This window comes from Dasypus novemcinctus, chromosome 7 (assembly GCF_030445035.2).
Source record: "Dasypus novemcinctus isolate mDasNov1 chromosome 7, mDasNov1.1.hap2, whole genome shotgun sequence".
Lineage (NCBI taxonomy): Eukaryota > Metazoa > Chordata > Mammalia > Cingulata > Dasypodidae > Dasypus > Dasypus novemcinctus.
The window spans coordinates 114,577,672-114,602,243 of NC_080679.1; the positions used below are offsets into that span (position 1 = coordinate 114,577,672).

The following is a 24,572-nucleotide window of genomic DNA, read 5'->3' on the forward strand; positions in this document are numbered from 1 at the left end:
GGCAAACAATCCAGTTAAAAAATGCGCAAAAGACTTGAAAAGTCATTTTTCCAAAGAGGAAATACAAATGGCAAAAAAAACCAAACACATGAAAAGATGTTCAATATCACAAGAACCTAGGAAATGCAAATCAAAAGTACAATGAGATATTATTTCACACATTATAGAATGGTCATGATTAAAAATACAGAAAATTACAAGTGCTGGAGAGGATGTAGAGAAACAGGAACATTCCTTCACTGTTGTGGGAATGTAGAACGGTGCAGCCTCTGTGGAAGACAGTTTGGCAGTTCCTCAAGAAGCTAAATATAGAGCTAATGTAGGATCCAGCAATCCTGTTACTAGGAATATACTTAGCAGAGCTGGAAACAGGGACACACACTGACATGTGCATCCTAATGTTCATAGAGGCATTATTCACAATTGCCAAAAGCTGGAAACTACCCAAGCATCCATTAACCAATGAATGGATTAACAAAATGTGATAAATACACATACAATGGAATACTATGCTGCAGTAAGAAGAAATGAAATTGGAATGCATATGACAACACACATGAACCCTGAGGACATTATGTTAAGTGAAATAAACCAGACACAAAAGGACAAATATAATATGGCCTGAGTAATATGAACTAAATACGATGAGCAAACACATGGAGTTAAATTTAGAGCACTGGTTACTAGGAGATAAAATGAGAGTTGAGAATAGTTACTGATGTTTAATGTATGTAAAGCTTTTAATTAGGTTGACTCTAAGTGTGGAAATAAGAGTAGATGGTAACACATTATAGTGGGTACAGCTAACACTGCTGATTTATAAACATGACTGTGGCTGAAAGGGGCAGCCTAGGGACCTAAAAGTCAATGGAAAAAAAGCTAGAGAATAATCTATGGACTGTATACCACACTGTACTCAGTGATGGATGAGGGTTGTGGTTAATGGTACAAATCGAAGTACAAGAATGTTCTATGGACTGGAACAAATGTATGTCACTATTACAAGGTGTTAAGAATGTGGTATACCTGGGAAAATATAATTAATGTAATTTATGGACTATAGTTAACAGCAGTATTGCAATATTCTTGCATCAGTGGCGAAGGAGGTACTGCATCAATGCTAAGGGTCAGTAACGGGGGTATGGGATTTTTCTATTGGACAAAGTTCTAAAATTGACTGAGGTAATGACAGCACAGCTCTGTTATGAAACTGAAAGCCACTGAGTGTATACTTTGGGTAGACTATACAAGGCATGGGACTATATAACACAGTGAACATATGGTTGATTATGGACTGTGGTTAACAGTACAAATATGAGGGCATTCCCTCATGAACTATGATACTTGAACAGTATTAATATATGGCATTAATAATAGGGTAGTTTATGGAAAAAATATGAAATGTAAGCTTTGCACCATAGTTAGCAGTAATATTTTGATGATATTCTTTCATAATTTGCAACAAATGTTCCAAAACAGTGCTGGTGGTGGGCTGATACATGGGAATTCTGCATGTTATACACAATTGTTCTGTAAGCTCACAACTTCTCTAATAAAAAAAAGTGCAAAAAATTCCTAGATTTCCCAAATGTTATCATATTATATTTGCTTTCTCTTGCTTCTATTTCTTTTCCTGAACTGTTTTACAACGGTTTGCACACATGATGCCTCTCTACCCTGAAATATTTGTCTCTTCCTAAAACTAAGGATATTTTCTTACATAGTCACAGTAAAATTACCAAAATCAAGAAATTAACACTATATCCTAATTATACTTTATTAAAAATTTGTCAAGTGTCTCATTAATGTCTTTATAGTAAAAGAGAAGAAAAATTTCCCCTTCTAATGAGAATCTAGTCTAGAATTACGTGCTGCACTCAGCTGTCATGGCTCTTCTATTTCTTCAATCTGGAACAGAATCTCAGTCTTTCTTTTTCCATGACTTTGACATTTTTGAAGATTAGCTTCTGAAGACCAGTTAGAAGATTATTTGGTAGATTTTCCCCTTTATTTGGGTTTGTCTGCTGCCTCCTCATCAATAAGTTCATGTCAAGCATTTTGGGAATGAATACCAGAGAAACGACATTGCGTCTTCTCAGCGCGTCATATCAGGAGGAAAATGATATGCATTTATATCACAGGCTGGTATGTTTACTGTGATCACTTGGTTAAGGTAGTGTGTGCCAGGTTTCTTCATTGTAAAGTTACTATATTTTTTCCCTTTGTGGTTTTAAATATCTTGTGGGAAGATATTTTATAAAAATATTCTACTTCTCGTGAAAACTAGTCTATTCATACACTAGTTTTAGCATCCAATCATGATTCTTGCCTGATGATTTCCAGGTGGTGACTGTCTAATTCCATTATTACTTTTACATCATTAACTCACATTCTACTGAAAGGAAAAACTTCACTTTCTCCCTCATTTATTCATTTATTTATATCAGTATGGACTCATGGGTTCTTATTTTATTCTATGGGTTATTACTCATTTATTTCATTATTTTGATGCCCAGAGACTCCAAGTCTAATCCTATATCCTCTGACATGTCCAATTCATTCTCTTTTGTTTTATTTTTATTTTTAAAGATTTATTTTATTTCTCCCCACCTCCTTGTTGTTTGTACTTGCTGTGTCTGTTGGTCTTCCTTGTTTCTTTAGGAGGCACCAGAAGCTGAACCCAGGACCTCTGATGTGGGAGAGAGGTGCCTAATTGCTTGAGCCACCTCTGTTCCCTGCTTTGTTGTATCTCTCATTATGTTTTTCCTGCCCACATCCCTTTTGTGTCAGCTCGCTGTGCCTGCCCGTCGCATTCAGCTTGCTGTCTTCTTTTGGAGGCACTGGGATCTGAACCAGCAACCTTCCATGTAATAGGTGGGAGCCCAGTCACCCGAGCCACATCTACCTCCCCTAATTCTTTCTTCTGAGTACTTTCTTACTTTCTAGCACAGTAATATGTTCCAATCTAATTTTGTACTTTCCTTGCCCCAACACTGGCAATGGTCATTTCTATAAGGAGCCCTGGTTCCTTTAAGTGGAGAATGATACTTGAAAACATGATCTGGGTGGTAGGTATATCTCATTCTTGTTAATAGATATGCTTAAGGGTATCTTCCTGCATGGTAGTACCAGTAATTTATTTGCTACCTATTGATGAAAGTCAAGGCTATTTCCAATTTTTCAAAGTTACAATGGGGAAATAAGAAATGTCCTTGTACATATTTTTGTAGGCTTGTTTCATAATTTTTAATGGGCCAATTTCCAGAAATGGGTTTGTGGATCAAAAGTTATGCCCATTTTACATTTTGAAGAATGTTACCAAAATATACTCCAAAAGGAGTTGTGCAAATTTACACTACCACCAAGAGAATACAAGCAAGATTATAATTGCATATCTTTGTTAACACTTCAAATTGTTACTCTTCCTAAATTTTCTAAATCACACAGCTGAAAAATATTTTTATGTATTTACCTGTTTAATGGCAATTAGCCATTTAGTTTTTGAAATAATTTATAAATAACTTTTGATCTTTTATTCTGCTATGGTTTTGTCACAGGTTCTGAAAATATTCTTTTTTTCAAAACCTTTTAAAATTTCAACCAAATAAAAGTGTACAATGATACTAATGAACTTTCATGCAGCTACCATCCAGCTTCAACTACAATCCCTCCTGCTTTGTTTTACCTGAAGTATTTAAAGCAAATCTCAGATATCTCATTTCACCTGTAACTATTTTAGTATATAAATGTTTCTAACAGATAAGAACTATTTTTTAACATAACTACACCACCATTATCATACTACCAAAATTAACATATTTAAATATCTTTTGTCTTAAAAAATGTCTTCTGACTGATCAGTTTCACACAAGATCCATATGTTGTACCTGACCATTATACAATCTTTTAATTGGTAACAGTCCTACTACTCCCATTTCAAAATGCCATTAAAAAAAAAAAAAAAAAAGCAGGTCAATTTGTCCAGTAAAATATCCATGGTATCACAAATTTCTTCTTTTTCTTTCCATATTGCCTAATTAGTAGCTAGACTTAGAGGCTTTATTAGATTCAAGTTTAATTTTTCTGACCAGTAAATCATCAGTGATGCTGCAACTACTATCTTTTTTTTGGTACTGGGGGCCAGGAATTGAACATGGGACCTTGTTTGTGGGAAGGTGGCGCTCAACCACTAAGCCACATTGGCTCCCCTGAGTTGGTTCCCTTGTTTGCTTGTTGTCTGTTTTTTGTTGTTGGCGTTTTTTAGGAGGCACTGGGAACTGAACCTGGGACCTCCCATGTGGGAGGTAGGCATTCAACTGCTCGAACCACATGTGCTCCCTATGCTTCCTTCCCTCCCTCTCTCCCTTCCTTTCCTTCAAGATTTATTTATTTATTTGTCCATTCCCCCCACCCATGTCTGCTCTCTTTATCCATTGCTGTGCGTTCTTCTGTGTCTGCTTGCCTTCTCTTTAGGAGGCACTGGGAACCAATCCTGGGACCTTCCAGAGTAGGAAAGATGTGCTCAATCTCTTGCACCACCTCAGCTCCCTGGTCTGCTGTATCTCTTGTTGTCTTTCCTCTGTGTATCTTTTTGCTGCGTTATCTTGCTGCACCAGCTTGCCTTCACCAGGAGGCCCCGGGAATCAAACTCTGGACCTCCCATCTAGTGGAAAGGAGCCCAATGGCTTGAGCCATAACTGCTTCCTCTGTACTTCTTCTCATACCATATTAGGAGTCAAATAATGTTTGGTTGCCCCGTTTAGTAATGCTACCATTGATCAGTGGGTCCAAGTGTTGTATGTCTAGTCCATCCATTTTCAAGTTCCCCATATACCCTTTAAATTAGTGTTTTTAGTATCTGCTGATCAATTATATTACTAGGGTTACAAAACAGGCATTTTCAAATTCTACCATTGCTTCGCATTTGTTAGCTAGATTTCTTATGAAGAACATTTCCTCATCAAGTATTTGGTTACATTCTGCTCCCATTGAGAGTTGTAGTTTTTTCGTTTTCTGTTTGTTTCTTTTGGAGGTACCTTGTACATGGGAAGCAGGTACACAACCACTTGAGCTACAGCCACTCCTCATCTATCTTCTGATTTTTTAAAAAAAGATTTATTTACTTTTATTTTTCTTTATTTACCTCCCCTCCCCCAGATGGTTCTCTAGTCTGCCTGCCTTCTCTAGGAGGTTCCGGGAAGTGGACCTGGGACCTTCCACATGAGAGGCGAGTGCTCAGTGGCCTGAGTCACACCCGCTCCCTGCAGGCTGTGGTGTCTGCTGGCTTGCTGCATGTTTGTTGCGGAAGGGGCAGCATCTAGCTTGTTTTTTTTGCAGCGGGGGTGGTGTCTGCTTGTCTTCTTTAGGAGGCACCGGGACCCAAACCTGGGACTTATCATGTGACAGGTAGGTGCCCAAGTAGTTGAGCCAGATCCGCTTCCCTGTCTTCTGATTTCTAAAGTCAGAAAGTATTTGGACAGGGAACGGATGTGGTTCAAGCAGCTGAGCGCCTGCCTCCCACATGGGAGGTACTGGGTTCGGTTCCCAATGCCTCCTGAAAAAACAAAAAACAATAAGCAAACCAAACAAGAAAACAAACTCAGGGACTCTCATGTGGCTCAATGGTTGAGTGCTGGCTTCCCACATATAAGGGCTCAGGTTCAATCCCTGGCCCCTGGACCTCAAAACAAACAAACAAACAAACAAACAAACAAACAAACAAACAAAGGACATGCATAAGTTGGGAAAAAATACTGAAATATTAAAAAAAGTCTGGATATAGAAGTGTTCAAACTTCTTTATTAATATGCTTAAGAAGATTTTGATATCAGTGTTAAGCCTTATAGGTCAAACTTAATTATGGACTAAAATGTTGTCAAGGTTTAAAATAATAACAAGCGAAGGAAGCATTATACCTGAATGATATTGTCAACACTCCCAAATTCCACACACTTCTGTCCTCTCTGGTGATCACAGTAATATTTGTTTTGTTTCCAATGGGGAGGTGAATGGGCACGAGATTGCGGATTGTTTGGTACATTGAGCTGCATCATCACCATTCCTCCACCAGGTGGCGGAGGCGGCACAGCTGAAAAACAGAACGAGGCCACGACCATCAGTGTATTTTAGCAATTAGTTGGTATCTTTTAACAGTAGGATAATGGCAAGAACTTTACATTTCTAAACAAAATATTACTATTAGATATGTAAGCCAGATTTAAGCTCTAATGTTTTATGCTATAAGCAATGTGTGCTTTAAAAAGTGACCCCGCAGACCTAAATATCTCATTCATTCTAAAAATAAGAGGCTTAGAGTTACTGAGGAAAGACCAATTAGCTCCTGCAGGAGCTAGTACTTATAATCTGAAAAGTGTTTTTTTAAAAAATGAACTAATTTTAAAACAGGCATTATTCTGAATACACAAAGAAAAACTGGAAAAAAGTAATAATCCTCTAGAAATACTGACACGCAATAAAAAGTCATCTTTTTATTATTTATAGAGTAAATTAGTGAACCAGTTTCATGAAGAGGAAAAAGTTTGGGACATGGAAAAGAAAGCATAGTTTTAGTATACTGAAATATCCCATAACTCTGGATTTTATCTATTTTACAATATTTACTTGTCTTGCATACTAGTAGCACAGCAGTACTGGCATCAGGCATGCACTTCATCTGCCCCTAACTTCACCTCTGTGAGGCCAGATCCCATGTCTGGTCTTCAGGAACACAGTTTGCACTGTAGCAACCATAATGGTGTTTTCTAGCTCTAGAGATGGAATCAACCTCACTTGCTAGGCAAAGCATGGACGGGCTTAGGGACATCTGTAAGTTCTCCTTGGCCACAACAGCCATGTGTGCAGCCACCATTAGTCATTTATTTGATAATCATTTATTAATTATCTGTTTTTCAGGAGCTTAAGTCTATTGCTGACAATTCATTACAATAAAATATGGTGTGATAATAAAGCTTTGTATAAAGCATTATGGAAGCAACAAACACTGTCTTTAAGACTGGGCTTGAAGAGGTGATTTTTGAGCCGAATTTTAAGGATGAAAAGGATTCTGACAAACAGAAGGATGATGGATGGGCATTTCAGGTGGAGGTAATAAGAGGTACAAAGGCATTTTTGGTATAAAAAAGCATAGAGTATTCTGGAAACAAAGTTATGTCTGACTTGAGCATATAAGTATAAACAGGAGGCTTGCTCACTAGGGAGCTTAGGTGAGGAATTCATCTAAGTTTTTATTCAGCGCAATGACATGATGAGATATTTTTCAGGATGATAATTTTTGAAAGAGAAAGACAGTGTGTGTATGTGTTTGGGAGGAGGAAAGTTGGTGATTTGAACATGAGACAAATAAATCACTTAAGAGACTACTGCACAGGAAGCAGATTTGGCCCAATGGACAGGGCGTCCACCTACCCCATGGGAGGTGCAAGGTTCAAACCCAGGGCCTCCTGACCGATGTGATGAGCTGCCCCACGTGCAGTACTGATGCACTCAAGGAGTGCCGTGCCACGCAGGGGTATTCCCCGCGTAGGGGAGCCCCACGCCTGAAGTGTGAGCCCTGTAAAGAGAGCTGCCTAGCATGAAAAAAGTGCAGCCTGCCCAGGAGTGGCGCTGCACACACACGAAGAGCTGATGCAGTAAGACGATGCAACAAAAAGAGACATAAATTCCCAGTGCTGCTAATAAGAATACAAGCGGACACAGAGCAGATAACTGGGGCCGGGGGTGGGGGGGGGGTGGGGGGGTGGGTAGGAAGGGGAGAGAAATTAAAATAAAAAAAAAAGAGACCACTGCAAACAAGACATGAATAGAATTGACTAAAAGTAGCAACAATGGAGAAAGAAAGTATCAGATTTGAGGAACTGCTAACTTCATGAATGTGAAGGAGTACAGAAGGGAGTTAATTATAACTTTGGAATTTCTGCCATGGTCCCTTGGTGGAAGTAAGGAAGGAATTCAAGAGGAAGACAAAGTGGGGGTGAAATCCCGATTCTGCTGTGCCTCTGACAAGTGGGATAGGAATGCCCAGTAGGCAGTCAAGTATACAGTTTTTCTCAGCAGATATAAGACTTAGGAGGTTTGGGCAAAAAGCATTGTGAAGACTTGGAGTGGCTGGATCACCTAAAAAGAGCCTGAAGAATAGTGAAAGGCTTGTTTAGGACAGGATCCTAGAGAATATCAATACTGTGGAGGCAGGACAGGAAGCAGAGCCTGAAGGAGGAAAACCAGGGTAGCAGCGTGGTATTAGTAGCCTAAGCCAAAGAAGTGCACTGAACATGGAAACCTTAAATTACTACAGCACCCTTATATCCTGGGTATGTCTTGGCACATAACAAGTTTAGAATCTTTTTCTAGAAATGCCCAAGGAACTTATTTTTTGAATGGATAAACCATTCCCTTTTTAATTTTTTCAGTTATTGATTCATACCTGCACAATGGTGGCTTTGAAGCTGTTGGGAATTGCATGGTGAAGTAGTTCGAGGAAACTGTACTTGTTCTGATCCTGGATGTTGCAAGAAACCTACTGATGAGCTATGGGGAATAAAATCAAACAAACACAAAAACACAGCACAATGAGATGATGATGACTGTAAAGATTCTTTGAACGAACAGTCTAAAAAATTTATTTAAATAAAATTTCAAATAAGTTAGCAGTAAAAGTCAAACCTAACTTTCTCTGAATTAGAAATAATTACTACATAAAACCACTGTATATTTATGAAAATAACTTTTTTTTAAAAACAAGGAAAAAACAACTCCTAATTCCATCATTCTTATAATTCAGCAATCTATTCTACATTTGGGTTTTGTATTGCTCAAATAATTATTTGAAAAAGAATAAAATTAGCGGACTAAAACTTCACAAAAAAGAGAAATTTTTTGGATCTCTCTGAGCTATAGTTTAGAAAATATGAAGTTTGACAATGAGACCCAGAAAATATTTCATTTCATAAAGAATGTACGACATAAAAATAAAGAAAATAACAGACCAAGATTCTGACAAATTCTAACATAAATAGCGGCAAAAATAAATGGCTGTTAGTGTAAACCATTAAATTATTACTGTATTTTTTAAACAGTCGTTGAGACTCAAAATAAAAGGGATTTCTCATGTCTCTAAAATTTTCTGCTTAGCAAATTCCTCCAGAGTAACAGTTTAAAAGCAGAGTGATACTTTAAATTCTAAGAATTATCAACTAATTAATATATAAAACCCTATTAATTGCCAATTAGCTTTTTTTCAACATTTTAAAAAGCATTCCTTAGGAAAAGCAGTATTATTCTTAATCTAGCTTGGACAACTTTTTGCACTTCCACTTCCTATAACTACTAAAAATACTACTTTAGATTCAACTTTCAGATTACAGAGAATATAGAGGGAGATGTTAAAAGATACCCTGTTGATACAATCAGTAAAATCCAGACTATGGGAAACTATAAAACAAGAATGTATAAACATAAGAAATATTTACAGAATAGCTGGAAATAGGATAACAGGATATTTAATGAAATTAAGGAATTATTGTTAAATTTTCTTTAGATATGAAATGGTACTGTGGTTTTGTGGGATTATGAACAAAATAATATATCATCTGGGATTTATTTCAAAATAAAATGTGGGAAGCGGACGTGGCTCAACTGATAGAGTGTCTGCCTGCCATATAGGAGGTCCAGGGTTTGATACCCAGGGCATCCTGGCCCATGTGGTGAGCTGGGCCACGTGCAGTGCTGCTACATGCAAGGAGTGCCATGCCACTCAGGGGTGTCCCCCTGTGTAGGGGAGCCCCATGCACAAGGAGTGTGCCTTGCAAGGAGAGCTGCCCTGCATGAAACAAAAGCGCAGCCCACCAAGGAGTGGCGCTGCACACACGGAGAGCTGACCCAACAAAAAAGACACACAGATTCCTGGTGCCGCAGAGAATGCAAGCAGACACAAAAGAACACACAGTGAATGGATACAAGAGAGCAGTCAACAGGGGTGGGGGAAGACAGGGGGAGAGAACTAAATAAAAAAAATAAGTCTTTAAATAAACAAACAAATAAATAAAATGGGATAGGGTAGAGGTTTAAATGAAAACCAAGTAGTTATTAGGTGGTAAACACCGAAGCTAAGCGATGAGTACATGGGGGTTCTGTCTACTTACATACTTTTATGGACATTAAAAAATACCCATAACAAAAAAAAGTTAAAGAAACTAGTTCTAATTCAGGCTGGAAATTGCCCAATTAATAAGAATTAGAAAGGGAGTAGATGTGGCTCAAGAGGTTGAACACCTTCCCAGATGGGAGACCCCAGGCTGGGTTTCTGGTGCCTCCTAAAAACAAAACAAAAAAACAACAAGCAAACAAAGGAACTAACTCAGGAGAGCTGATGTGGCTTAGTGTTTGAGCATTGGTTTCCCACACACGAGGTCCCGGGTTCAATCCCTGGCCTCAGTACTTCAAAAAAAAAGGAATTAGTAAAATTTTGTTTTTTTAGGAATCAGTAACTTGGTGCAGTTTCATAAAAGGGGGAAAAGACAGGGGCAAAGAGAGAATGTCATGGAGTATTTTGGACTATATATGACAAAATGTATAAACAGTGCTTTTTGAAAATGATTTTAACTATGATTGAAATGCATTAAATGAGTGTTTGCTACTTATGGAAATGATGCAGCTTAAGAGACAGTTTGTAAATGTGCTGCCCTGGGGACATGCAGTGCACACCCAGATATGGTTCTTTAAGCACAGTCCAATGGCTAATTCATGTTCTGAGGCACAGCTTTGAGAAAGCACCGTGAAGAGGAGTGAGAATATTCTGGTCATATCCCGATGACAATATCTTTCCTATATTATACTAAGGTGAGAGGTACATCCCAATATTATCTCTAACAAATTGTTACTCCTAATTTACCTCTCTAGTAGGGCTTTAGTTTTATTTAGTATAAATTAGTTTTCTAGCATTAGATTATCCTTTAAGTATATAAATAAAAATCAAGATTTAGAATTATAAAACTGTGTGCCAGACCTCTACTATTCTCCCTCAAGAGAAAGACAGACACTTCAAGGGGCACAGACTGGGCAATGAGCCACCCTCTAAAATCACTTAAACATTCATATTTTCAATTATCATCTAATTTGCCTCCCTTAAAGGAAGAATGAGAACACAGAAAATAGAAACGCATGAGTCAGCCTTTAAATACCACTCTCACTTTAAAATACAAATATATAAATTAAGCAGAAAGAAAAAACTTTGTACTAAATAGAAAGAAGGGGACTTTTTAAAGTAACAAGCCAAGTCTAACCCTTGAAGAAGTTCATATTCTACCCTGAACAGGAAAATAAAATATTAATCACATGAACCCTTTGTTCCCAAACTCCCTGAAAAGTTCTGAATTAAAACCATGAATGTGTAAATTAATTCACATTAGTAACTAGTTAATAACTAATTAATAACATCAACTTTCAAAGGTATTAAGGGCCACAGCAACGAAAATTAGTCTGGTCACTTAGGCCAATTGTTTTGCCAAAATTTTTAGGAGTTGCCTCTTTTTTTTTTTTTGCCTCTTCCTATTATATGCTAAAGTCAGTTAAATTTCTAAGAAATGGGCGGTGGACTTGGCCCAGTGGTTAGGGCGTCCGTCTACCACATGGGAGGTCCGCAGTTCAAACCCCAGGTCTCCTTGACCCGTGTGGACCTGGCCCCTGCGCAGTGCTGATGCGCACAAGGAGTGCCCTGCCACACAGGGGTGTCCCCCGCATAGGGGAGCCCCTCGTGGAAGGAGTGCTCCCCATAAGGAGAGACGTCCAGCGCGAAAGAAAGTGCAGCCTGCCCAGGAATGGTGCCGCACACAGGGAGAGCTGACATAACAAGATGATGCAACAAAAAGAAACACAGATTCCCATGCCACTGACGACAACAGAAGTGGACAAAGAAGATGCAGCAAATAGACACAGAGAACAGACAACCAGGGTGGGAGGGGGGAAGGGGAAATAAAGAAATAAATCTTAAAAAAAAAATTTCTAAGAAATGCCTCTCTATAGATCACTGGAGATTGATGAATGGCACCGTAAGATATCCAATGAAGTTTCTTCTGTGTTTCTATAATGTTCATCTGTTTTCTAAAATGTTTTATGATACTTATTTCTTCATTCTTGTCTTTTGGAAAATCAAAGTCATGATGGGAAAAATGACAAATACATTATATGTTTTTTAAATCAGAAGTCTATCAAAATGTAAAGAATTTTTTTTATGTCATAAAACCCACCAGGAGTGCTTAAAATTGGCCTTTTAAGGTACAGCAGATACCATTTTGATTAATGATAATCTATATGATACACCATGATATGAATGGTAATTAATGCTTGGTATTAAGCCAGTCACTAGATATTTTTGCAAATTCAAGTTATGTTACATTATTATCTATTTTAATGGTTTTACTTGGCCTAAAAAAGTACCAGGGATTTGGGTATCAGAAGGCAGGACTGTTTGAGTACAAACTCCACTTTGTGTTTGATGTGTGACTTTGAACATATTATTTAAACTTCAGCTCTCTCACTAATAAACGAGCATTAACACCTTTCTTGGCAAACTTAAAAGGCTACTGTGAGATTCAAAAATAACAATATTTATGAAAGCAGTTTTTAAAACAATAAATTATCATCTTCCAACTTTGATTAAGGAGCTCTAAGATAAAAGACTTAGCTAAACAACTCACAATACAAAGAGTCAAATGCAAAAACTTTGTTTTTAATAATCACAGATCCAAATTAAAATGAGATATGACACCATTTATGAAATGTGCAAACATGAAAAAGAGTCAGTACCAACTGGGATTATAAAATGAGAAAGATTTTGTCAATATGTACTGAGGACCTTAAAAATCTTTTATCTATTAATTCCCCTTAAGGACCCTGTATCAGAGAAGAAATTAAAGCTGCTCACAAGATGGTTCAATAAAGTAAAAAAATGTTTGACTTAAATGTTTTGCAATAGGCTAAATCACTATATATTCATAAAATGGAATACAATCAGAAAAAATTATATTTACAAAGAAATGTTTCAGTGACAAAATACTTACTATGCCAAATGAAAAAAAAAAAAAAAAAAAGTAACAGAAACTCAACTATGTTAAAACTATGTAAGAAAAGGAAAAAGACCAAGAGAAAAATATTAACTTGCCAACAGTGGTCAACTTACAGTAGTGGGAACATGGCTGATTCTTGCTCATTTACTTTTTTTTTTAGAGTTTCCAAAGAGGCACACATTTTGAAATTATAAAAAGTAAACACTAAAAATACCCTACGAAAACAGTCAAAGAAGTTTAACTTTTAAAAGCTGTATCATGGATTTAATTTCAACGAACAATCTGAATCTGCTTCAGAAATCTTCAGCAGATGTTACAGCACGGTCATCTGGAGATGGTTACATGGATATTGAGCAATATAAACCTTCAATTTCATTTAAGGGTCAGACTCTCAGTCAGGCTTTCTGTTTCTGGGAAAAAAAATTAGTCTTCTGCCTCAAATTTTCTCCAAGTGGAGGTAATTTCCACCCTATATATTTTTGTGATAAGGGCATAAGCTTAGGAAAAAGTAAATAAATTCCCAACTACTCAAAACTTGACTAAATTTGACTAAACTAATCAAGTAAAACATTGTGTAATACCTGAAGTGCTAACACCCAATTTGTCTGGGTTAAATACTCGTATTTTTTTATTTATTTAATTTAAAAAAGATATATTTATTTATTTCTCTCCCCTTGCCCGCCCCCACCCTGGTTTTCTGTTCTCTGTGTCTATTTGCTGTGTCTTCTTTGTCTGCTTCTGTTGTTGTCAGCAGCATGGGAATCTGTGTTTCTTTTTGTTGCGTCATCTCTGTGTGTGTGTGGCACCATTCCTGGGCAGGCTCCACTTTCTTTTGTGCTGGGCAGCTCTCCTTATGGGGCGCACTCCTTGCGCGGGGGACACCCCTGCATGGCAGGGCACTCCTTGTGCGCATCAGCACTGCACATGGGCCAGGTCCACACGGGTCAAGGAGGCCCAGGGTTTGAACCGTGGACCTCCCATGTGGTAGACGGACGCCTTAATCACTGGGCCAAGTCTGCCGGCCCCAAATACTTGTATTTATAGCTCACCAATACCCAAATATGAAATATTTAAAAAACTGAATATGAAAAAAAAAATATTTAAACAAAGAAAAACTACAGAAGCAGAAACACCTGGGATAAGATTGTCGCTCTCAGGGAACACTTAATTTAGCTTTGTCTTTCCTGGCAGCTAATACAAAGTGGTGAACACAGAGGATTATACAAGTCTACCAGGATGTTAAGGGAAACATGATGCATTTAAAACTTGTAATTGTCTAATAATACAGGAATCCAGTCCTTTGGTACAATATATGAGATAGTTGACATTTTACTAAACTTTGAGGCTGGACCAGTAATCTAGCCCAAAGGGAGGATTATTTTCCATTTAATAAATAGGTAGGATGCAGAAGTACCTTGAGGTAGGGCTAATATTTTCCTTAAAAATGACTTTAACTCTCCAAGAACTTAAATAAGTACTTGCATGAGACCCAATGGTCTATACTACAAAATTCATGGGAAAGATGTCTTTTGCTTGAGAAACTGTAAGGGCAGGTATTAACAAACACAATCAATCAAAAAGATTTAACCACTGCTCCTGGGAAAATGGCTGATTTTGAAAGGGCCATATTTTGATTGGCCCATGAGGATGAGCCAGATTCTGTCAAGCATCTGCATTAGTGGACTGTTGGTATATCACTTCGTAGTTCATCTAAGTGGCAGAAAACACTTGTGAAACAATAATTTTAGTTTACTACAGTTGACCTCAAGCTGCTATTTTTGGCTATAATTGAGCTATTTCTTAAGCCTAGAGGGATCATAAAATTGTCATAGACACTGAGGACAATGCTTACCTTCTTGTGTGACAGCTGAAGAACATGCATCCCATTATTCTAACAGCTTCATCCAACTTTTAAGCATAATTTCAAAAGAAAGAATGCCCAAATAGTAACATTTCCCATTTTTTTTTACTCAAACTTCCACTCTTTACCAACCAGATTTTAGCAATTATCGTTAACCATAATAAAACGATAATCATCCTCCACTGTAAATGAATGGTCACTTGCCACAATTTTCTTGGAAAAACAGATTCAAATTCCTGAAAAAGGCTAATATGGTTCATTATTTCTTTAATGATCATACACTTGATAGAAAGATGTAAAAATTCCTAATAGTTCTGAAACTACTGAAGACATCAAGACGGAGAATGCTATATTTATGACATATGACAAAACGGTCAAATTTGCATAAAAAACTTAGATGAATTGGATGCTTTATTAATATGCATCAATAAAATTGATTTGTTTAAAAAAATTTGCATTAAAAAGTTTACTTTCCATGCTTTCATTATACTTTCTTAGATGTGGTTCATTGAAAAGATCAAGAGAGTTTAGGAAGTGGATGTGACTCAAGCACTCAAGCAGATGGGCTACTATCAGATTCATTATTACAGTAAGTATAATACTAGCACAGTATTATACAGTATCTTGTCACAGTATTTGTGACAAGAAAATTCTTGTAACTTCTGATACTACTGGTTTTGGGCTCAATGAATCCTCTGCTCTCATCACTTTTCTAACTGGTCACTATGGGCCAGAAAGATAGTACAGAGTTCTTGGGTCCCTCCATGGTCCAAATTTCATGAGGATCGAGGAATCAGGATTGGGTAAAATTTCAGAGCTGGTGGAAGTCACCTCCCCCTTGTTGCACCTTCTTCTAATCCGAAAAAAGAAACTGTAATACAACAAGCCAAATCATTATGTCTTGTATGCTGACAATGTTAACTTTTTAAATAATTTCAGGCTGTAAACCCTGTTGATATCTGTTCAGTTGTATGTAGACTCAGGGATATTAAAATGGAGTCCTAATACTAGGGAGTTTAAGATTTTACTATAATCAACACACAAGGAACTGAAATAAAAACAAATATCACATGATATTAATAGATGCAGTAAAAGCATTTGACAAAAGCCAACACCCTTTTATGATAAAAACCAGGATTTGAAGGAAACTTCCTCAATATGATAAACATTATCCTTAAAAAAGTCACCACCAACATCATACTTAACTGAAAGACTGAGTGCTTTCCTATAAAATCAGGAACAGGATAAGAATGTCTACTCTTGCCACTTCTTCAACACTATATTGGAGGTTCCAGCCATAGCAATTAGGTAAGAAAAAGATATAAAAGACATCCAGACTGGGAGGAAGAAGTAAAACTATCTCTCATTGCTGATGACATGATCTTGTATTAAGAAAATCCTAAGGAGCCTACTAGGAAACTATTAGAACTAATAAGAAGATACGCCCAATAAACATTAAAAGTTGCTTAAATCATTAGTCATAAGGGAAAATCCACAATTAGATATCATTTCATACCAACTAGGTTGGCCAGAATAAAAAAATATAACAAGTTTTGGTGAGGATGTGAAGAAACGGGAACACTTAGTCAACTGTGGTGGCAATGTAAAATGGAGAACAATCTGTCAGTTTATCAAATGATTAAACACAGAGCAACCATATGACCCAGAAATTCCATTCCTAGGTGTATACCCTAGAGAAATGAAAAACTATGTCCACACAAAAACTTATACATGAATGTTCATAGCACCATTATTCTTAAAAGTCAAAAGATAGACACAACCTAAATGTCCACTAATGGATGAAAAGGTACACAAAATATGATATAGCCATACCATGGACTATTTGGCCCTAAAAAGGAATGAAGTACTGATACAAGCACAACATGGATCCCTAAAAACATTATGCAAGTGAGACACTAGACATAAAAGACCACATATTACAGATTACATTTTTTATGAAATTTTCAGAATAGGCACATCTATGGAAACTAAGTAAGTAGCTAAGGGTGAGGCAGGGAGCAATAGCATAAAGGAGTGATAGCTAAAGGGTATGGAATTTCTTTTTGAGGTGATAAAAATATTCTAAAATTGACTGTGGTGATGGCTGCACGTTTGTGAATATGCTAAAAACCACTGAATTGTACACTTTAAATGGGTGAATTGTATAGTATATAAACAATTATCTAAATAAAGCGGTTGAAAAAAAAAAAGAAAATAGCAGAATGAACAAAAATGGTCCACATACACAAAGTATTCACAAACAAGTTCTATTATATGAAGCTACCTACCAAAAAGTTGATGACTTAGCAAAATTAATAGTATTGGAAAAGCTATCATGTTTCTTTTCCTATGATTTTGTACATATTCCATGGCTGCTATTTAAAATTATTATTATTATTTAGATGGGAGAATAGGAAACAATTTTTTCTTCTGAAGCAATGATAAAAGCAAGCACCTTATCTGCTATACTTTTAGTAGTTACTAAATATGATGCCTCTGAAAATTTAAGAACAGTTGGCAAGGCATGCTAAAGTGATTTGGGTATGTGATTTTTTTAACCATCTGATGTCTTGTTGCCAATGGAAGTTAAGAAAATTTCCTGAATTTAACAGATAATAGACATGTTACTTGAAAATGCTGTAAGTAATTAATATCATCTACTACAGGTACTGTTGTAGCTCTAGTATCATATATTTAGTGTTCTGAAATAAAGCTACTGGAGCAGCTAATAAAGACCAAACACTCTGAAACTCACTGACCCCAATATCTAAGTCACAGTTTGTCAACTAGGCAACTTTCACTATAGTTTAAATGAAATTTACCTGCCTAGTAGAAAAAGTAAATGGAAAATTTAAAGTATTAAAAAGTTATCTCCATTTTTACTTTGTATTTTCTTTTTTTGGAGGTACTGGGGCTGGGGATTGAACCCGGGAACTCATATGTGGGAAGCAGGCATTAAACCACTGAGCTACACTAGCTTCCATGGATCTTTTTTGCTGGAATGTTTCAAATCTTCTATTAATAATAGCACTGCTGTAATCTGTTATGCAGCAGTTTTAATTTTGGGGGTGGATTATCTTTGTGGTAAACTTTTAGAGGGAGAATTACTGAATGAAAATTTATTGCAACTTTGTGGTTTGTTGTCAAACAGATTTATAGTAAGATGGGCTTGATATGCCTACCAACAATGTGTAAATGTCTCTACATATGCATAGTACTTCTGTTTCATCCTCCTTTGTAGTTTAAAGTTGCCTTAATTTTCATTTCTTGGATTGCTAGTGAGACTGAACATTTCCCCATGTGATTACTTACTACCAGTTTTCCCCAAGGGAGTATGAAAGATTTATTTGTTGAGTCTTACTGATGGCATTATTCTGGAATATATAGAAGTGATAAAAAACACTTTACATAATAAGCTTTTATTAGTCATTTATCACATTTCCCATGTCTTGTTCTATTTCTTTTGTCTTAATGTAACTGTTTTAGAACTTTATATCAAAAAACTTTAAAACATTCATCTACTCTTTGATAATACACTTTATATCATGAATCCTACCTAATTCAGAAAGAAAATGGAAGCAATCAGAAGAGAATTTTCATAAACTCCTCACTGCATCTATCCACCTACCCATGGCTGCACCCTTATGCTCTGCTCTTCCTCCATTTACTATACGTTTATCCTCTGCACTTTTATCTGAGGCTAATCCCCTTTCATTTGTGTGTTGGATTTCACCCCCTTGTGGGACCTTACAAAGCTCCCAGTCTCTGTGGTGGCAAATCTCTTTCTACTGAGTCTTTCCCATCAACATGCATACAGTTCTTTAACTAAAAAAGCATGTTCTCTCTTGACCTCATTTCCCCATCCACATGCCACCTCATCTCAATGCTCCCCTTTATGGAAACAATTCTCAAAAGTTGTCTCTACTCATTGTTACCAATTCCTTTCCTCCCATTCTTTCAGTTTTTTTCTCCTGATGTTTTTCTCCATACTTAAGTCTCCCTTAAAATGATTTTATTTTTGCTTTTGATATACATACATACAAGAGGGCATAAAAATCTATCATTTATAAAATTAAAAAATGAACAAATGCATAATTTCCATTCAGGTTAAGAAACGGAACATTGCTAATATCTTAGAATTCTCTCCCTTTCCCAACCATGTGCCTCTAATTGGTCACAGCCCCCTACCACCACACTTCTGTCATAAGCAAATATTTTTTTCTCCCTTTTATAGTTTTACAATCTTTGTATGGATCCCAAATAATACAGTTAAATTTTGCCTGTTTCTGGTCTAAAAGAATTATCTTATCATTTGTTTCTTTCATTTAATATCCTATTTCTGAAACTCAACCATGTATTGGTAGTTTATTGAATTTCACTGGTGTATGACAGTATCTTGAATAGAGAGACCAACATTAGGCTAATCACTGCTGCAATAAACATTCATGAATGTGCCTCTGGTGCACATGTGTAAATTTTAGTCATTCTGTTGAGGGTACAGTGGTACCTTGTAGTTTTAATTTTCATTTCCCTGGTTTAAAATGGTACTGAATATATTTATATATGTCTTTTAATCATCTAGATATCCTCTTTTGTGGGGTGTAATTTAAGTCTCTTACCCATATTTCTATCATGTCATCTGTTTTACCCCTTCTTAATTTGAAGGTAATCTTGATACTCTGGATAGGAACATTTTGATGATTTTAAGTATATATGGTTTGCTCATAAAGGTGCAGTTTTATTAACATAGGTTGCCTTGTGCCCTTGGTAATTACTCCCTTCCTTCTTCCCTACTTTCCACTTGTCTGCAGGCAACCACTGATTTGCTTTCTATTACCAGAAATTAGTTTGCATTTTTGTGTTTATATAAATGGAATCACATGGTATGTAGTCTTTTTTTTTTTTGGAGGGGGATCTGGCACTTTTCACCCAGCATAATTAGGAGATTCATCCATGTTCTGTGTGTCAATAGTTCATTCTTTTTCTTGCTAAGTAAATCCACTTTTTCTTTATTCACCTATGACTGGACAGAAGGGTTGGTTCCAGTTTTTACTATTAAAATAAAGCTGCTATCAGCATTTGTGTACAAGATATGTGGACATATGCTTTCAGATCTCTTGGTTAAATATCTAGAAGGGCAATAGTTGGGTCATACGGTAGGTGCATACTTAACTTTTTATAAGACTGCCACTTTTCCACAGTAATTTTCTTTTTATTATTGAGGTTTGAGAATTCTTTATATTTGCTCTAGGCAGTCCTTTATCAGACATGTGGTTTTCAAGTAAGTTTGTTGCTTCCCTTTTCTTTTTTATTCCTTTATATAAAGCCAGAGTCCACGGCATCATTTTCCTTCTGTTTGAAAGACTTAACATTTCTTGTAGCACAGGTCTGTTGGCGATTAATCTCTTCAGTTTTTGCATGTTTGAATAAGTCTTTCATTTCTGTTTCTGAAAAATATTTTTACTGGTGTAGAAATTCTTTTTTTAATTTAAAATTTTCTTTTTGGTGTTGAATTAAAAAATCTTTTTTTTCACCACTTTAAATGCCTTCTGGTTTGCATTGTTTCTACCAAGAAGTCTGCTAGGCTTCTTTGTTCCTCTATACAACGTGTTTTTGTTTGCTGGTTTTTAAGATTTTTTTTCTTTATAGAATTTTAAGCAGTTTTCATGTTTCTTTGCTTGGGTTTTGTTGAACTTTTTGGATCTTTGGGTTTATAACTGTTATTAAATTTCAAACACTTTCAGCTATTACTTATTCAAATATTTTTTGTTCTTTTCCTCTTTTGTGGAGTCAAATTACACATGTAATTAGCTCCCTTAAAGAGCAATGATACTCTGCTTTTCTTCAGTCCTTTTCTATCTCTAGCAGTCTGTCTTGATTTTTTTTATAAACATCGTTTGAATTTTTAAAAAGATTTTATTTATTTCTCTGCCTTCCTCATTGTTTGTGATGTCTCCTCTCTGTGTCCATTTGTTGTATGCTCATTTTTTTTTTTTTTAGGAGGCACTGGGGACCAAAACAGGGACCTCCCATGTGGGAGGGAGGTATCCAATCGCTTGAGCCACCTCTGCTCCCCACTTGTTCTGTCTCTTATTTTGTTTCCTTGTTGAATCTCTTTGTTGCATCATCTCACTACATCAGTTCACTGTCTTACTCATTTTCTTTAGGAGACACTGGAAACTAAACCTAGGATCTCCCATGTGGTAGGCAGGCACCCAACTGCTTGAGCCACACCTGCTTTCCCTGTCTTGATTGTTTTTTAAAAATTCTCATTTGGATTTTAGTCTCCTGTTTCTTTGCATACTTGGTCATTTTTGATTGGCTGCAAGGCATTATGAATTTAACGTTGTTGGGAATTGCATATACTCATATTTTTAAATACTATTTTTGAGTGTTCTAGATCACAGCTAAAATACCTAGAAACAATTTAATTATTTTGAGTATTGCTTTTAAGCTTTTTTCTCAGTACCAGACCAATTCTTTGTCTACAGCTAATTTTCCCCTACTACTGAGACAATATTCTTACAAGCTCTCTATTCTATGACCCATATATCATGAGGTTTTGAAACTGGATGTTAGAAACACAAACTATTCCTGTCCCTGTATGTATGAGATTCAACAACTGATCTGCCAGCTCTTACTGAGTGTACCTTCCCCCTTTTTGGGTACTTTCCTTAAACTTATTTTGAAATACTTTCAAACTTACAAAAAAAATTACAAAAATAATACAAACCAAGGACAACGAGCAACATGGGGGTGGAGTAAGGGACTCCTAAAGTCAGTTCCTGCTACAGGGCAGTTAGTAAACACCCAGAGCTCTCTGGAGCTAGCTGAAGCACCTGTTTGGGGACTCCAAGAGACCAGAAGAGCATCCTACAACATCCTTGAAGGAATGGAAGGAGGAGACTGCCTTCCTAAATAGAGAAGATTCCTAAGTAGAGTGTTCTATGCACAGAGGTGGGGCCCATCCTCCACTGGAGGCACAAGTCATCTTGGGAGCTATTTCATGGCTGGAACTGAAAGCTCCGCTTCCTAAAAATGGGGGAGGAAGAGATGGTTGGGCACCAAATTCAGCTACTGATGAGTAAATTCAGCAGGCTATAGTACAATCCTGAGAACAGCTAAAGTTTGAACGTGTCAAACTGCAGTTAGAAACAGGCTGGTAGCCGCCATCTTAACTTTGTGCCAGGCAGGAGGGGAAGCAGGGTGGACTAAAAATCTCAGTGATGGTAGTGACTGGCTTCTTTCCATCCAGATCAGATTGCAGCTCTAGCCTAAGCCCCAACCCCACCTCTGGCAGGGAGGAAGCTGTGGGGACCTATGTGATCCTTTCTAGGAAATTATCGGCTAAGGTGTGGAGGCTGGTGAATATTCTACTTTGGCAGCGCAAGCTGTCCTAGGAGCTATTCTGTGGCTGGAATTGGAAGCTCCAAATCTCAAAAACAGGGAGGAGGAGACTGTTGGCCACTGATTTTGGCTACTGATTAGTAGACTCGGCTGGCTAGAGTATAACTGTAGAAACAGCTAGGGTGTGAATCTGTCCAAGTCGGGAAGAGGCCGGTGGTTGCCATTTTGACTCCGCCCCAGGCATGAGGGGAAGCCGGGCTGACCAAAAATCACAGTGATGGTTAAGAACTGGTTTCTTTCAATCAGAATAGCCCACAGCTCTAGCCTAGGCTTCAGCCCCACCTCTGGCAGAGAGGAGGCTGGCAGGCCCTGCACCAGCCTATCCAGGTAACTGCAAGTACATTTGGATGGCACAGACTGAATAATTGGAAGCCTACTGGGGCAATGGTGGTCATCTTGGACCTGCACTGCATAGATTGCTGCCCACACCTGCAGATCCATCCCCATCCCAGACAGGGAAGAAAGGGGCATGAAGCTTCATCAGTCTCTCTGAGCAACCACAGTCTAGGCCTGCATTACTTGGATTATTCCACACAGCTGTGACTTTATTATCTTTACCCCCGGAAAAGGAGAATGTTGGGAGAAGCTTCATTGGTCCCAGGGGCAATGAAGGTAGCTTGAGCCTCCACAGCTTATAGCACCAACTATATCTTTGGCTCCCACTGCCAGCAAGGGAGCAACCAGCAAGGGAGAAGAAAGGCTAGGAAGTCCTAAACTAAAAAGAAAAGCTACATCCAGAATAAATATTCTATTAAGCCGGATGCCAAGACACTAACAAAAATTTACAATCCACACAAAGAAACAGGAAGATATGGCCCAGTTAAAGGAACAAGATAAGCTTCCAGATGACATAAAGGAGTTGAGACAACGAATCATACATGTTCAAACAAATTTCCTTAATAAACTTGATGAGATGGCTAAAGAGATTAAGGATATTAAGAAGACACTGGATGAGCACAAAGAAGAATTTGAAAGCATACAGAGAAAAACAGCAGATCTTATGAAGGCACAATAAATGAAATAAAAAAAATTTGTATCATGTATAGCAGATTTGAGGAAGCAGAATAAAGATTGGTGAGCTTGAAGAAATCACTTCTCAAAGTGAACACACGTAAGAACAGATGAAGAATGGAAAAAAATTGAACAAGGTCTCAGGGAACTAAATAACAGCAAAGGATATGCAAATGTAAGTGCATGGGTGTCCCAGAAGGAGAAGAGAAGAGAAAATGGGCAGAAGGAATAATTGAAGAAATAATGGTAGAAAATTTCTCGACCCTATTGAAGGACACAGATATCCATGTCCATGAAGCACAATGTACTTCCATCTGAAAAAATCAGAATAGACCAACACAGAGACACATAATAAACAGAATGTCAAATGCCAAAGACAAAGAGAGAATTCTGAGAACAGCAAGAGAAAAGCAATGCATAACATATAAGGGATACCCAATAAGATCAAGTTCTAATTTCTCACCAGAAACCATGGAGGCAAGAAGACAGTGGTATGATATATTTAAGATACTCCAAGAGAAAAACTTCTAGCCCAGAATCTTATATCTGGCAAGACTGTCTTTCAAAAATGAGGCTGAGATTAGAATATTCACAGATAAACAGAAACTGAGATATCAGATCTTCAGGGAACACTAAAGAGTGTGATAGAGCCTGAAAAGAAAAGACAGGAGAGGGAGGCTTGGAAGAGTCTAGAAATGAAGATTGTATCAATAAAAGTAACTGAAAGTGTCAAAAGAGTGGTGAAAATAAAATTTACAGATAAAACTCAAATAGGAATAAACAAACAATGTAAAGCACTTTTATTCAGAAAACTGCAACTCAATGCTACAAGAAATCAAAAAAGGTCTAAATAACAGGAAGAACATTCCAAAGACTGGAAGACTAAATATTATTAAGATGTCAATTATACTCAAACTGATATACAGATTCAATGCAATCCCCCAAAAAATTCCACCAGCATTAAAGAAAAAAAAAAAAGAAAACATGCTTATCAAATTTATTTGGAAGGGGAAGAGATCCTGAAGAGCCAGGAACATCTTAAAAAGGAAAAGCAAATCCTCATCTACAGACTTTAAGTCAAGTTACGTAGGTACAAAGGTAAAAACAGCTTGGTACTGGCCTAAAGAGACCCCAATGGAACCGAACTGATGGTTCAGAGACAGACCGGCACATGTGTGGTCAAGTGATTTTTGACTAGCTTGTCAAACCCACAC

The 24,572-nt window shown here is 37.1% G+C and overlaps 1 protein-coding gene across 15 annotated transcripts in view; it reads right to left on the bottom strand.

The window, feature by feature from the left end:
* R3HDM1 (R3H domain containing 1) overlaps nt 1-24,572 on the bottom strand; it is a 139,114-nt gene that overhangs the window by 12,351 nt on the left and 102,191 nt on the right. For all 15 annotated transcript variants that reach the window (XM_058301079.2, XM_058301071.2, XM_058301057.2 and 12 more), the window contains 2 exons: nt 8,441-8,544; nt 5,916-6,088 (listed from right to left, as the gene is read on the bottom strand). In XM_058301079.2, coding sequence (XP_058157062.1) covers nt 5,916-6,088; nt 8,441-8,544 — 277 coding nt within the window. The remainder of the gene's footprint in view (nt 1-5,915; nt 6,089-8,440; nt 8,545-24,572) is intronic.